Source organism: Archocentrus centrarchus, chromosome 7, assembly GCF_007364275.1.
Source record: "Archocentrus centrarchus isolate MPI-CPG fArcCen1 chromosome 7, fArcCen1, whole genome shotgun sequence".
Classification (NCBI taxonomy): domain Eukaryota; kingdom Metazoa; phylum Chordata; class Actinopteri; order Cichliformes; family Cichlidae; genus Archocentrus; species Archocentrus centrarchus.
In genome coordinates, this window is record NC_044352.1 from 14,619,963 (window position 1) to 14,635,541 (window position 15,579).

Below are 15,579 nucleotides of genomic sequence, written 5' to 3' on the forward strand. Positions count from 1 at the left end.
CAGGAAGTATATTGTGCAGCTCACTGAAGTGGCACACAATGAATCTGTGCATGGGCCCGTATAACAAAGTAAACATATTTTGAATTGAAACCGCAAGCGGTGATGATCGGCCCTCGCACCCGGCGCGTGTCGACCCATGGCGCGCTCGAGCTGTGCCGCGCTCCGAGACTGTCGCGAACAGGAGAGTAGCGGCCTCACCCGGATGCTGTCAGCCCAGCAGGCTACCCGTACATCACATCAGCCACCGAAAGTCTCCCGCGTCCACTAGGTGGCGTCAGCGATTGCCCACTAATTAAAGTGTCATGATTCTCTATGTAATGCCTGTACCCAATCAATGAAATTGTAATGGTCATAAGATGATTATCAGTGTACTGCTGATTTCCTTTTGCAACTGGGTGGCGTTACAAGTGTGATGCAAAGCAGGTACTTGCTTTACAAAAAATAGAAAAAGAAGTTATAAATAAATACGCCCAGACTCTTTATATATATTTATAGATGTATGCATTTGTAATACTGTTCATTTAAAATTTCAGATCAAATAAAGCTCGTTGAAATGATTTCACTGAGTAATCTGAGACACTTTAGCTCTGAAAAAAAAAAAGTTGCTAACAAAGGAGTCAGGAAATCATGAACAAGAGGGAAAGGCTGGACTTTCAGATCACATATGAAAGTGGGCGTATGCTGATAGTGCTGTTATGCAACCACATGTTGGGGAGAAAATTCACAGCTGATCAGTGAGAAATTACAGTAAGAGTAGCCAGGCAGAAACCAGCAAACAGCATGTCACTTAATCCTGAGGAGGTATGTCTGACATCGATTAACAAAATTGTTTTTGCTTTTTAAAAATATTTTTTTTTATCATTATATTTTGCTTGCCTTTTATGGAGTTTGTTTCTTGTTACTCAAGTAAGGCTGAGCTAATGACAATGTATTTGTGAATAAAAGTGGTTTAAATGCATGCAAGAACAATTCAACACTTGGAAATTTTAGGCCTTCTTATCATCACTCAGCACCAGTGTTTTGTACTGTTAATCATTTGTTGTTTCACTCAGAGGATTTGTAGAAACTAGCTTCAAGCACAAACTGACTCCACTGCCTACAACTTTCCTCTTATCTCTTTTCCTCTGTCAAATCACTGCAGTTGCTAATCACACATTCAGATGTTTGTTTTTTCTTTGCTCTTTTTTCCTCAAAGGTGGTTTTGCCTTCCAGACCAGAACTGTTTGATTTCCATGGAGTCTCAATGACTCACTATTTTACAGACAACTGGGAGAATATTCAAAACTTTCAGGCCAGACCAGATGATATACTTATTGCAACATATCCCAAAGCAGGTCAGTTCAAACAACGTGTGAAAACTTTATTGCTCGTAAAAATGTGTATACAGAGGTCAGGGTAGGGATGACATTTGCCTCTCTCCTACTCTCTCTGTAGGAACCACATGGGTCTCCCAAATCCTTGACCTGCTGTATTTTGGTCAGACATCTCCAGAGCGGCAGAAAACCATCCCCATCTATGAGAGAGTGCCCTTCCTGGAGATTTGCGTCCCAACTTTAGAATCAGGTTGCCAATCAGTCACATTAATTTGATTAAAATATATTGTTACCAGTTGGCCATTGTTATGATGATTTTACACACTCAAGGTTTTGCTTACTACATCTTCACTGTTTCATGCAGGAAAAGACCTGGCAGACAAGCTCCCCACCTCCCCCCGACTCATTAAGACTCATTTTCCTGTTCAGTTTGTGCCAAAGTCCTTCTGGGAGCAAAACTGCAGGGTACTGTAGCCTGTGTGTGTTTGCATCATCTCAGTGTATTATCAAGAAGCTAAAAATATCCAGTGTTACGGATGATAGTTCAGTAATTTCAGGTGTAATTTAAACTTGAAGCCTGACAAGAATACTTCTGGTAAAGTTTTGACACCCCCCCTGTTTTATTTGTCTTCTGTAGATAGTCTATGTAGCCCGCAATGCGAAGGACAACATGGTGTCTTATTTCCACTTTGATCGGATGAATGGAATTCAGCCAGAGCCTGGAGACTGGAACAACTACTTCCACAGATTCATGGAAGGAAAAAGTATGCATCAAATACTATAATAAAGGCTTTTTCAGTTATAGAAAGATGCAGATGCTTCCTTCACATTGTTTGAATACTGTATTCCTATTTTTTGTTCTTGGATCTTAGTGGTCTTTGGCTCCTGGTATGATCATGTGAATGGTTGGTGGAAGAAGAAACAGACATGCTCAAAGATTCACTACATGTTCTATGAAGATTTGATTGAGGTCATTTAGTTGTTTTGTTGGCACTTTCCCATGTATGCTATTTGCCTAAAGCTGTCATCTAGCTGTTTATAATGTTGTAAAGATATTCCACGGTGCATTTACAGGATACTGAACAGGAAATAGACAAACTGTCCTGCTTTCTGGGTTTGACTCCTTCAGCTGAGGAGAAGAAAATGATTGCAGGTGGAGTGCAGTTTGACAACATGAAAAAGAATGAGATGGCCAACTATTCTTCACTCCCGCTTCTAGATTTCAAGATTTCTCCCTTCATGAGAAAAGGTACAGTGAACCATAAAATAAAATGACAGTAGGAAAAACACCTGACTAAATTTTATCTGTGTTTCTACAGGGAAGGTTGGTGACTGGAAGAACCACTTCACTGTGGCCCAAAATCAAGTGTTCAATGAAGACTACAAGAAAAAGATGAAAGATCCCACACTTCAGTTCCGCACTGAAATTTAAACAGGATCACACATACTGTGTGAATACAGTATGCAAAAATGGCTCTATGATTGACTAGATCTGAGAAGTACTGGTGTGTTTATTTAAATACATAAACTTTATATTATGAATCATCAAGAGTATATAAGACAACAGAATGAATGCACCCAAAACAACCTGTAATGTTATTAACTAATAAAACAAACAAAAAGCACTCACCATCCATACTGTCCATAGTTTTATTCTGTGACAAACGTGCACCATTAAAATGTAATAAGAATAAAGAATTTTGCACTTACAGTATCGAAAGTTTGGACACACTTGCCCTAAACGTGTCCAAACGTTTGACTGGTACTGTAGCTGTAGTTGAAGTTCAGTTCATTAATTTAGCCAATTAGAAGACAGCATAATCTATTTTCCATCAACATATTCTATACAAACATCAAAAAACTTAGCAATTATTTAAACCTACCAACATGTATCAGGCATAAAAGAGATCAACTGGAACCCTGCTCAAAAATACTGCTAAACAAAACAAGAACTTAACTCAATCTGACTGAACCAAATATTCTTAATTTTTCTGGTTTTAGTTTCAGTTAGCATACTTTGATGTTGTATTATTGCCACCTTCAGTTTGATGAACATGGTATGGTTGTTGGGCTGGAGCAGATGAAAGTAACTGGAGAGCTAAACACCAACTAACCTGTCATCGACTGAAGGTCTCCTCCTCTTCTAAATACGGTTTCCATAATTAGCTGATGGCCACCAGGTGAGTCACTGGGAAGGTGGGACACAGGATAGGCCTGCCCCTGAAACACAAGGAAAGTTAAACAAAAACACATGATAGAGAGGAGAAAAAAGAAAGAAAAAATGGATCAAACTAAGAGGAACAATGGACAATGACAGCAGATCTGCTGATCTACTGGGATTTTCCCACACAACCATCTATAGGATTTAAGATAAGAAATCCCATTATTAGTCCCACAATGGGGGAATTCTATTTAGCAGTGGAGAGGATACAAATTGGGATAGGAAGGCATTTAAATAACCACTTGTTACAGCCAAGGTCTGCAGAAGAACATCTCTGAGTACACAAAACAAACAAACAAAAAAACAAATCAGGTGGATGACCTATTGCAGTGTCTAGGAATGATTCAGAATGAACAATCACAAATTTCAATATAACACACCAGTTTTAGTGTGGACTCTTGAATGATCAAACCTGAGGTAAAGGCTCTCATTGACTAGAATTTTCCAAAGTAAGTTGAAGAGCAATTTTCAGCAAAGGAAATAGGAGGAGAAACATGCACAACAATATTTCATCTCTTAACCACATGCAGTAGAGGCAGTCCAAAAACATCATCAAGCACTTAAAGTAGCATTATTTTCAGTCATTTTCAGTTTCAGTAAAGACACTGGAAAATCAAACTGCCACTTAATACACCTGGACAGGAAGCAAACTGATGCTTTTACATTAGGTTTAGTATTCTTGCAAACCCTCCCTTTATTATGCAGACTCAGCACAGAGCATCATGTACTCCAAATCCAAGAGTGGAGAATACATTTGTAGTATGTCACATTAATGTAGCGGCAGCTATGCTGTTCAAGCCATGTTTAAAGTGATATAAATCCAGTAAAATGCTGCTATTCATATCAATATTGTTCTGTTTAGAATGTCCTCTTGCATTTTTTAAGTGTGTTACTGGAAAACACACAAAGCACTTATGAAATGAATGTAAATTTATTTGTTAAAATAATTATTGTTTTTCCTCTTAATCACACTATCAGCCCTTTTTGCTCACCTGATTCTTCTTGCGCTCGTACAGTCTCTCTGTCATCTCTCTCCATCTTCCTCACTCCTTCTTTGCACTGACAATCACAGTCAATCATATTGTATTCAACTAGAAAATGAAAAAATATATAATCTTAAAGGATTTATTATAAGATCAGGGTGGGGATCTGCATTTATTAAGAGTATTTTCAAGCTCCAGAGACTACTATGACCTGGATGACTGAGAACCTCCACAGACAGTATAACAAACTGCTTACTGTAGTTATGTGACATCATCTCCAATGAATGTGGGCAAAACAAGCCACACTGGTTTTTATAATGTTTTGTTGACTTTGTCTGTGCTTATTTGTTTCTTTCTTGCTTTTGCTCTCTTTGTGGTCTTCATCCTACTCTCCTTCTCTCGACATCATGATGCCATGACCCAAAAGTTAAATATAACAGTGAAAAACAATTTACAACCCAATGAAAGGCCTAAATTGATCCATATCAATTTATAGCAATATTCAAACTGAATGCAGGCTGCTGCTGGCCATTGACAGGTTACATGTTTTAACCCGCTGTCAGCTGGCGCTGGAGCTGTCCTCTAAACATACAATGAAGCCCGATTCGACCAGAATAGGAATAGAAAACTTTAATGAAAATGTGCATTGGTATGGAGGACCAAAATTGACATAATTAAAAATAAAAGCAGAAATATATATATTGTATATATTTTGTTTTTCCTTTTCCTTATACATGCATTTCCATCAAGAAAGTATATATTTTCTTTTTTGTTTTCCTTATACATGCGTTTTCATCAAGATATATATATATTTTGTTTTGCCTTTTCCTTATACAAGCCTTTGTTCTTTTTACATTTCCTTGTCTCCTCTTTTACTTTACCGTATGCATTTCTGCCTCATTATGCAAGTGAGGAGGGCTGCCTTCTTGCTCCAGTTCCTCTACTATTGATCAATAAACAAGAAGGAGCAGGAGCCATGTGCAGATCGATTGTGCATGCCTGCGCTTTTGACCATAATGTCTATGGCCATGGAGTTTACACAGTTTAATACGGTTTCATATGCCATGAAATGCAGGCAAATTTTCAGTGACAACACATTTAAAACTGGACAAAAGCTACAAATTCTTCATTGAATGTTGTGGAGGTATGTGTTTTTGTCTTTTCTAGCTGTTAATATGCTATGATAGCATTAGTCAAGTTGTTAGCTAGCTAACATTACGTGACCCTTTCTGTTTTGCAAATAGAATGTAGGCTCTAATCTTGATTAGGTCCTTATAGTATAGACTAGCGTTGCCACCTGTCACGAAAAATACGCAATCGTTTGTTATTTGGCAGCAGTGGCGGATCTAAGATTTTTCTGAGTCAGGGGCCATCAAGGGGCCACAGTATCCATATAGGGGCCAAGTATTTGTGGTAGATGTGGTGATATACGGACCAATAAAAATTAAAGCCATTACATTACAGTTAGGGTAAATTTATTAACCCTAAAACCCCTAAAACCTGACTACCCAGGGTTGAGACCAGGAAGCAGAGTTGCAGTCTTACACGCCTCTCTGCAGCTTCTCTTCTCCTGCCATCCCCCCAAAACCCCATCCCCATAGAGTCTGTGCCTGTTCCCAGACCACCAAAAAACAAAGCTAAAATCAGCAGAAAGCTATTTAAGCATAAAAATTCAAAAACAATAAATAATACAGCTTCATCAACTGCACCAAAAAATAAAACAATTAAATGTGGATTTTTAAACATTAGGTCTCTCTCTTCCAAGTCCCTATTAGTAAATTATTTAATAATTGATCAATGTATTGATTTATTCTGCCTTACAGAAACCTGGTTACAGCAGGATGAATATGTTAGTTTAAATGAATGCTCGAAGCACAGGTCGAGGAGGAGGATTAGCTGCAATCTTTAATTCCAGCTTATTAATGAATCAAAGACCCAGACAAAGCTTTCATTCTTTTGAAAGCCTGACTCTTAGTCTTGTCCATCCTAATTGGGAAAATCAAAAACCTGTTTTATTTGTTATTATCTATCGTCCACCTGGTCCTTACTCAGAGTTTCTGTCTGATTTCTCAGACTTTTTATCTGATTTAGTGCTCAGTTCAGATAAAATAATTATAGTGGGTGATTTTAACATCCATGTAGATGCTGAGAATGACAGCCTCAACACTGCATTTAATCTATTGTTAGATTCAATTGGCTTCTCTCAAAATGTAAAGGAGCCCATCCACCACTTTAATCATCCTCTGGATCTTGTCCTAACATATGGCATAGAAACTGAAGACTTAACAGTATTCCCTGAAAGCCCCCTCCTGTCTGATCATTTCTTAGTAACATTTACATTTACTTTAATGGATTACACAGCAGTGGGGAATAAGTTTTATTACAGTAGAAGTCTTTCTGAAAGTGCTGTAACTAAGTTTAAGGATCTAATTCCTTCATTGTTATGCTTTTCAGTGCCATGTGCCAACACAGTGCAGAGCAGCTACCTAAACTCTGCTCCCAGTGAGGTCGATTATCTCCTCAATAGTTTTACATCCTCACTGTGTATGACTTTGGATACTGTGGCTCCTCTGAAAAGGAAAGCTTCAAATCAGAAGTGCCTGACTCCGTGGTATAATTCACAAACGCACAGCTTAAAGCAGATAACCCGAAAGCTGGAGAGGGAATGGCGTCTCACTAAATTAGAAGATGCTCATTTAGCCTGGAAAAAGAGTTTGTTGCTCTATAAAAAAGCCCTCCGTAAAGCTAGGACATCTTACTACTCATCATTATTGAAGAAAATAAGAACAACCCCAGGTTTCTTTTCAGCGCTGTAGCCAGGCTGACAAAGAATCAGAGCTCTGTAGAGCCGAGTATTCCTGTAACTTTAACTAGTAGTGACTTCATGGATTTCTTTACAAATAAAATTTTAGACATTAGAGAAAAAATTATTCATAACCATCTCAAAGATTATTCTTCATGTTCGGCTGCTTTCAGCACTGCTGATATTTGTTTAGACTCTTTTGCTCCAGTTGATCTTTCAGAGTTAACTTCAATAGTTACTTCCTCCAAACCATCAACATGTTTATTAGATCCCATTCCTACTAGACTGTTCAAAGAAGTCTTTCCAATTATTGATGCTTCAATCTTAAAAATGATCAATCAGTCTTTATTAGTTGGCTATGTACTACAGACCTTCAACGTGGCTGTAATCAAACCTCTACTTAAAAAGCCATCACTTGACCCAGCTGTCTTAGCTAATTATAGGCCAATCTCCAACCTTCCTTTTCTCTCAAAGATTCTTGAAAGAGTAGTTGTAAAACAGCTAACTGATCATCTGCAGAGGAACGGTTTATTTGAAGAGTTTCAGTCAGGTTTCAGAATTCATCACAGTACAGAAACAGCATTAATGAAGGTTACAAATGATCTTCTTACAGCCTCTGACAGTGGACTCATCTCTGTTCTTGTCCTGTTGGACCTCAGTGCAGCTTTTGATACTGTTGACCATAACATTTTATTACAGAGATTAGAGCATGCCATAGATATTAAAGGTACTGCACTGCAGTGGTTTGAATCATATTTATCTCATAGACTCCAATTTGTTCATGTAAATGGGGAGTCTTGTTCACACACTGAGGTTAATTATGGAGTTCCACAGGGTTCTGTGCTAGGACCAATTCTATTTACATTATACATGCTTCCCTTAGGCAGTATTATTAGAAAGCACTGCATCAGTTTTCATTGTTATGCAGATGATAGTCAGCTTTACCTATCAATGAAGCCAGATGACACACATCAATTAATTAAACTGCAGGAATGTCTTAAAGACATTAAGGCCTGGATGACCTCTAATTTCCTGCTTCTAAATTCAGATAAAACTGAAATTCTTGTTCTCGGCCCCACAAATCTTAGAAACATGGTGTCTAACCAGATACTTATTCTGGATGGCATTACTTTGGCCTCCAGTAACACTGTGAGAAATCTTGGAGTCATTTTTGACCAGGATATGTCCTTCAATGCACATATTAAACAAATATGCAGGACCGCTTTTTTGCATTTGCGCAATATTTCTAAAATTAGAAACATCCTTTCTCAGAGTGATGCTGAAAAGCTAATTTCATGCATTTATTACTTCTAGGGTGGACTATTGTAATTCATTATTATCAGGCTGTCCTAAAAGCTCCCTGAAAAGCCTTCAGCTGATCCAAAATGCTGCAGCTAGAGTACTGACAGGGACTAGAAAGAGAGAGCATATTTCTCCCATATTGGCTTCTCTTCATTGGCTCCCTGTTAAATCTAGAATAGAATTTAAAATTCTTCTCCTCACATACAAGGTCTTGAATAATCAGGCACCATCTTATCTCAAAGACCTCATAGTACCATATCACCCCAATAGAGCACTTTGCTCTCAGACTGCTGGCTTACTTGTGGTTCCTAGGATACTTAAGAGGAGAATGGGAGGCAGAGCCTTCAGCTTTCAGGCCCCTCTTCTGTGGAACCAGCTTCCAGCTTGGATTCGGGAGACAGACACCCTGTCTATTTTTAAGATTAGGCTTAAAAGTTTCCTTTATGATAAAGCTTATAGTTAGGGCTGGATCAGGTGACCCTGAACCATCCCTTAGTTATGCTGCTATAGGCCTAGTCTGCTGGGGGGTTCACATAATGCACTGTTTCTTCTCATTCACCTTATTTACTTTGTTTATACTCCACTCTGCATTTAATCATTAATTGATATTAATCTCTGGCTCTCTTCCACAGCATGTCTTTTCTCTCCCCTCAGCCCAACCGGTCGCGGCAGATGACTGCCCCTCCCTGAGCCTGGTTCTGCTGGAGGTTTCTTCCTGTTAAAAGGGAGTTTTTCCTTTTCACTGTTGCCAAGTGCTTGACTGTTGGGTTTTCTCTGTATTATTGTGGGGCTTTACCCACAATACAAAGCGCCTTGAGGCAACTGTTTGTTGTGATTTGGCGCTATATAAATAAAATTGAATTGAATTGAATTGAATTATTACTGCTAAACATTATAGTTAATGTAAACACACAAATGCAAATTACAAAGAAGTACATGAATTAGTATTACACGAATTAGTGAAATGCTAACACTCATGTCCAAACACAAGTAGTGCCTCAGTTAACATTACTCTTAACTAACTTTGCTTCCTAATTTAATGTTTGTCAGACTTATGCTATGTGACAGCTGCGAGTAAAAAGGGATTTATGACTTATCATTACCAAAAAAACTCCTCAAAATGTAGACTGCATCGGTTGTGAGTTAAAAAAACTTTCTCCGCAAGATTATTCAAATCTTTTTCTTCTGTAAGCTTTATTCACGCTGAGCATTCCTATTTGGCTCATTAGTGCTACTGGTGTTTCGGCATGGAATTGCATCCACCTATAATTTGATCCTCGCTCTCGGACAAAGGACAGATGAGTGACAGGACAGGGGCACTTCAGGGGGCCAATCAGATTTCAGATGGGGCCAAGGCCCCTGTGGTCCCGCCCCTAGAACCGCCCCTGTTTGGCAGTTAAATGTGGTTTCCCGGTGCTGCCTGAGCGTCCTGCAGTTTCATTTGCCTACAGACAGACACCACACACCTGCGCCTTTTTTTACTGTCCACTCGCTACTGCACCATGTCTTAAGAAATTAAACTCTTGCAAAGATACAGACGTGAGGAGGAAGACGCTCATCTCAGGCTGAACAGCTTCAGCGAAGTTTAAAGGCGCACGGTGAGCCGTCTGATGTCAGGAGATAAACACTGCAGACAAATAAGAACCTAGAAGACCCAGGCATCAGTCACATTTATTCATCCCCCAATCATCTAAATGGCTATTTGAAGAACAAGTTATGCTAATAGATTAACAGTAAATACATAAATATTGTCAAAACAACGATTATATATATATATATATATATATATATATATATATATATATATATATATATATATATATATATAATATATATATCTATTATAAATATATATCTATATATTATATCTATAAAATATATTATAAATATATCTATAATATATATACTAAAATATATATAATATCTATATATCTCTATCTATATAAATATCTCTATCTCTATCTCCTCTCTCTCTCTCTATCATATATCTCTCCTATCCTCTCTCTCTATCATTCTCTCCTCTCTTCTCTATATCTCTACTCTCTCTATCTCTTCTTATCTCTCTCTCTCTCTCTCTCTCTCCTCTCTCTCTCTATCTCTCTCTATCTCTCTCTCTATATATATATATATTATATATATATGAGCCCCCAGGTATTCAAAGATGGTAATGCATTTCTAACATAAACATAAGAGTGAATAGTATGTATGTAATAGTATGTATTGCTTTTCATATATGTGCTCTATGATATTATCTTTATAATAAAATTTTACTATTAAAATTTACAAAGGCTTAAACTAACTATTAAAGGAGTTATTTTTTCATTACAAACATGTACAGGGAAGTAATTAGTGTGACTGTCATAGTTTGCAAGGTCACATGACATACATAAAGTGTGGTGAGAGATAGCGCCAGTGTGTGGCTCGCACTCCACGGCTCTCAGTTCTGTTTTTATTTTCTGTCTTTATTTTGCTATTGTCACTTTTAGTGAACCATATTGACTCTTTACTGACTTATGATCACGAAGCTCTCTTAAATATTCGACTTGCCACAGAGGACCTCTTACACACATACACCCTGAAAAGATCCCTCAGGTCGGTTAACCACCTACTTCTTGCTGTCCCCAAGTCGAGACTGGAAAAAAAAAAAAAAAAAAAAAAATTATATCTATCTATATCTATATATATATATTGTATATATATATATATATATATATATATATATATATATATATATATATATATATATATATATATATATATATATATAGATAAGTGACAAATTTTAATTATGCCAGTTTTGGTCCTCCATACTTTGACTCCTTGGCTGGCATCTAGTGATATACCAGCAAAGTAAAAGTTTTTAGAACCTAAAATTAGCTAATAGTCTCCATTAATCTAGCTTACAGTACCAAACATTATAGATGATATTTAGAAAACAAATAAAAATAAACAAACACACACTTTATACGCCACAAAAATTATCAGAACAGTTTGTAGTTCTTGCTATATTTCAGGTAAAGCAAGTTTTAAATCTGCACCATGATTTGTGTCATGAAATTATTTCTCTGTTTACTTTCTCCTGCAGTAACAACATTGCAAGATTCAACTTCTTCCTACTCACTACAAATAATAGAAAAAATTATTAAAAAAATATGCTCAGACTCTTTATATATATTTATGCATTTGTAATACTGTCTATTTAAAATTTCAGATCAAATAAAGCTCATTGAAATGATTTCACTGAGTAATCTGAGACACTTCAGATCTAAAAAAAAAATGTTGCTAACAAAGGAGTCAGGAAATCATGAACAAGAGGGAAAGGCTGGACTTTCAGATCACATGTGAAAGTGGGCGTATGCTTATAGTGCTGTTATGCAACCACATGTTGGGGAGAAAATACACAGCTGGTCAGTGAGAAATTACAGTAAGAGTAGCCAGGAAGAAAACCAGTAAACAGCATGTCACTTAATCCTGAGGAGGTATGTCTGATATCCATAAACGAAATTGTTTTTGCTTTTTAAAAATGTATTAATTTTTATTATATTTTGCTTGCCTATTATGGAGTTTGTTTCTTGTTACACATGTAAGGCTGAGCTAATGATAATGTATTTGTGAATAAAAGTGGTTTAAATGCATGCAAGAACAATTCAACACTTGGAAATTTTAGGCCTTCTTATCACTCAGCACCAGTGTTTTGTACTGTTAATATTTGTTGTGTCATTCAGAGGATTTGTAGAAACTAGCTTCAAGCACAAACTGACTCCACTGCCTACAACTTTCCTCTTATCTCTTTTCCTCTGTCAAATCACTGCAGTTGCTAATCACACATTCAGATGTTTGTTTTTTTTCTTTGCTCTTTTTTCCTCAAAGGTGGTTTTGCCTTCCAGAGCAGAACTGTTTGATTTCCATGGAGTCTCAATGATTCACTATTTTACAGACAACTGGGAGAATATTCAAAACTTTCAGGCCAGACCAGATGATATACTTATTGCAACATATCCCAAAGCAGGTCAGTCCAAACAACGTGTGAAAACTTTATTGCTCGTAACAATGTGTATACAGAGGTCAGGGTAGGGATGACATTTGCCTCTCTCCTACTCTCTCTGTAGGAACCACATGGGTCTCCCAAATCCTTGACCTGCTGTATTTTGGTCAGACATCTCCAGAGCGGCAGAAAACCATCCCCATCTATGAGAGAGTGCCCTTCCTGGAGATTTGCGTCCCAACTTTAGAATCAGGTTGCCAATCAGTCACATTAATTTGATTAAAATATATTGTTACCAGTTGGCCATTGTTATGATGATTTTACACACTCAAGGTTTTGCTTACTACATCTTCACTGTTTCATGCAGGAAAAGACCTGGCAGACAAGCTCCCCACCTCCCCCCGACTCATTAAGACTCATTTTCCTGTTCAGTTTGTGCCAAAGTCCTTCTGGGAGCAAAACTGCAGGGTACTGTAGCCTGTGTGTGTTTGCATCATCTCAGTGTATTATCAAGAAGCTAAAAATATCCAGTGTTACGGATGATAGTTCAGTAATTTCAGGTGTAATTTAAACTTGAAGCCTGACAAGAATACTTCTGGTAAAGTTTTGACACCCCCCCCCTGTTTTATTTGTCTTCTGTAGATAGTCTATGTAGCCCGCAATGCGAAGGACAACATGGTGTCTTATTTCCACTTTGATCGGATGAATGGAATTCATCCAGAGCCTGGAGACTGGAACAACTACTTCCACAGATTCATGGAAGGAAAAAGTATGCATCAAATACTATAATAAAGGCTTTTTCAGTTATAGAAAGATGCAGATGCTTCCTTCACATTGTTTGAATACTGTATTCCTATTTTTTGTTCTTGGATCTTAGTGGTCTTTGGCTCCTGGTATGATCATGTGAATGGTTGGTGGAAGAAGAAACAGACATGCTCAAAGATTCACTACATGTTCTATGAAGATTTGATTGAGGTCATTTAGTTGTTTTGTTGGCACTTTCCCATGTATGCTATTTGCCTAAAGCTGTCATCTAGCTGTTTATAATGTTGTAAAGATATTCCACGGTGCATTTACAGGATACTGAACAGGAAATAGACAAACTGTCCTGCTTTCTGGGTTTGACTCCTTCAGCTGAGGAGAAGAAAATGATTGCAGGTGGAGTGCAGTTTGACAACATGAAAAAGAATGAGATGGCCAACTATTCTTCACTCCCGCTTCTAGATTTCAAGATTTCTCCCTTCATGAGAAAAGGTACAGTGAACCATAAAATAAAATGACAGTAGGAAAAACACCTGACTAAATTTTATCTGTGTTTCTACAGGGAAGGTTGGTGACTGGAAGAACCACTTCACTGTGGCCCAAAATCAAGTGTTCAATGAAGACTACAAGAAAAAGATGAAAGATCCCACACTTCAGTTCCGCACTGAAATTTAAACAGGATCACACATACTGTGTGAATGCATTATGCAAAAATTCAATTCAATTCAGTTTTATCTATATTCCCCTAAATCACAACAAACAGTCACCTCAAGGCATTTTGTATTGTAGGTAAAGACCCTACAATAATACAGAGAAAACCCAACAGTCCAAACAACCCCTTATGAGTAAGCATTTGGTGACAGTAGGAAGGGAAAACTCCCTTTTATCAGGAAGATACCTCCGGCAGAACCAGGCTCAGGGAGGGGCAGTCATCTGCCGCAACCAGTTGGGGCTGAGAGGAGAGAGACACAACCAAAGACAGAGATTGATAACTAATGATTAAATGCTTAAGTTAAGTTAAAGAGCATAAAGAGGTGAACAAAAAGAAACACTGCATTACGGACCTCCCCCCAGGCCTATAGCAATGTAACTAAGTCGTGGTTCAGGGTCACCTGATCCAGCCCTAACTGTAAGTTTTATTGAAAAGGAAAGTTTTAAGCCTAATCTTAAAAATAGAGAGGGTGTCTGTCTCCCGAATCCTAACTGGGAGCTGGTTCCACAGAAGACGGGCCTGAAACCTGAAGTCTCTGACTCCCATTCTATTTTTAAGCATCCTAGGAACCACAAGTAAGCCAGCAGTCTGAGAGCAAAGTGCTCTATTACTTCTAGTCCAGCCTAGAAGTAATAAATGCATGAATTAGCTTTTCAGCATCACTCTGAGAAGAGATATTTCTAAAATTAGAGACATTGCGCAAATGCAAAAAAGTAGTCCTACATATGTCTGTGTAGATTCTCAGTCATCCAGGTCATAGTAGTCTCTGGAGCTTGAAAAAGGCGACTGGACTTCTTTTTGTTTCTTGAAGACGTTTCACCTCTCATCCGAAAGGCTTCTTCAGTTCTCAACCAAATGGTGGAGAGACCCAGGTATTTAAACCCCTGTGGGCGTAGTCCTACATATTTGTTTAATATGCATTGAAGGACATATCCTGCTCAAATATGACTCCAAGATTTCTCACTGTGTTACTGGAGGCCAAGGTAATGCCACCCAATCTTCAGTTTCTATGCCATATGTCAGGACAAGATCCAGAGTATGATTAAAATGGTGGGTGGGCTCCTTTACATTTTGAGAGAAGCCAATTGAATCTAATAATAAATTAAAAGCAGTGTTGAGGCTGTCATTTTCAGCATCTACATGGATGTTAAAATCACCCACTATAATTATTTTATCTGAACTGAGCACTAAATCAGGCAAAAAGTCTGAGAAATCAGACAGAAACAGAAAGGCCAGGTGGACAATAGACAATTCCAGTTTGGCCAGCAGTCACTTGGCATTTAAGCAAAGGCATGAGGCTGGAATAAAACTCATTCAACTTGTGGTCTTTATTAAATAAGCAAGAGCATTTCACAGACTTCAACACACCAACAACTCTACAAGCAAATGGTTTCTTTTTTATACTCTCCCTGCCACAGGCAAGCATCCAGAATAGTCCAAGTTTGGGTGTAGTCAAACAAATGAAAACCAAATAACAATCCAAAACCAAACAAAATTT

General features: G+C 37.8%; 2 protein-coding genes across 2 annotated transcripts; both read left to right on the plus strand.

Annotated features, from left to right (window-relative positions):
* The first annotated feature begins 707 nt into the window (after positions 1-707).
* LOC115783551 (cytosolic sulfotransferase 3-like) lies at positions 708-2,917 on the plus strand. The gene is made up of 8 exons (XM_030734432.1): positions 708-801; positions 1,196-1,334; positions 1,435-1,563; positions 1,678-1,778; positions 1,951-2,077; positions 2,186-2,283; positions 2,388-2,562; positions 2,633-2,917. Exons 1-8 carry the CDS (start codon positions 781-783, stop codon positions 2,743-2,745), a joined length of 903 nt encoding a protein of 300 aa, XP_030590292.1. The 5' UTR covers positions 708-780; the 3' UTR covers positions 2,746-2,917.
* A 9,095-nt stretch (positions 2,918-12,012) lies between these two features.
* LOC115783550 (cytosolic sulfotransferase 3-like) lies at positions 12,013-14,196 on the plus strand. Its single transcript, XM_030734431.1, has 8 exons — positions 12,013-12,101; positions 12,493-12,631; positions 12,732-12,860; positions 12,975-13,075; positions 13,250-13,376; positions 13,485-13,582; positions 13,687-13,861; positions 13,932-14,196. Exons 1-8 carry the CDS (start codon positions 12,081-12,083, stop codon positions 14,042-14,044), a joined length of 903 nt encoding a protein of 300 aa, XP_030590291.1. The 5' UTR covers positions 12,013-12,080; the 3' UTR covers positions 14,045-14,196.
* Positions 14,197-15,579: the final 1,383 nt, after the last annotated feature.

What these genes read in the sequence shown, in the direction of transcription:
- LOC115783551 (XM_030734432.1), top strand. Translation starts at nt 781, where the DNA reads ATGTCACTTAATCCTGAGGAG. An exon ending in CGTCCCAACTTTAGAATCAG is followed by an intron (nt 1,564 to 1,677) that starts GTTGCCAATCAG and finishes TGTTTCATGCAG; the next exon opens with GAAAAGACCTGGCAGACAAG. An exon ending in TCTATGAAGATTTGATTGAG is followed by an intron (nt 2,284 to 2,387) that starts GTCATTTAGTTG and finishes GTGCATTTACAG; the next exon opens with GATACTGAACAGGAAATAGA.
- LOC115783550 (XM_030734431.1), top strand. Translation starts at nt 12,081, where the DNA reads ATGTCACTTAATCCTGAGGAG. An exon ending in CAGATTCATGGAAGGAAAAA is followed by an intron (nt 13,377 to 13,484) that starts GTATGCATCAAA and finishes CTTGGATCTTAG; the next exon opens with TGGTCTTTGGCTCCTGGTAT. An exon ending in TCTATGAAGATTTGATTGAG is followed by an intron (nt 13,583 to 13,686) that starts GTCATTTAGTTG and finishes GTGCATTTACAG; the next exon opens with GATACTGAACAGGAAATAGA.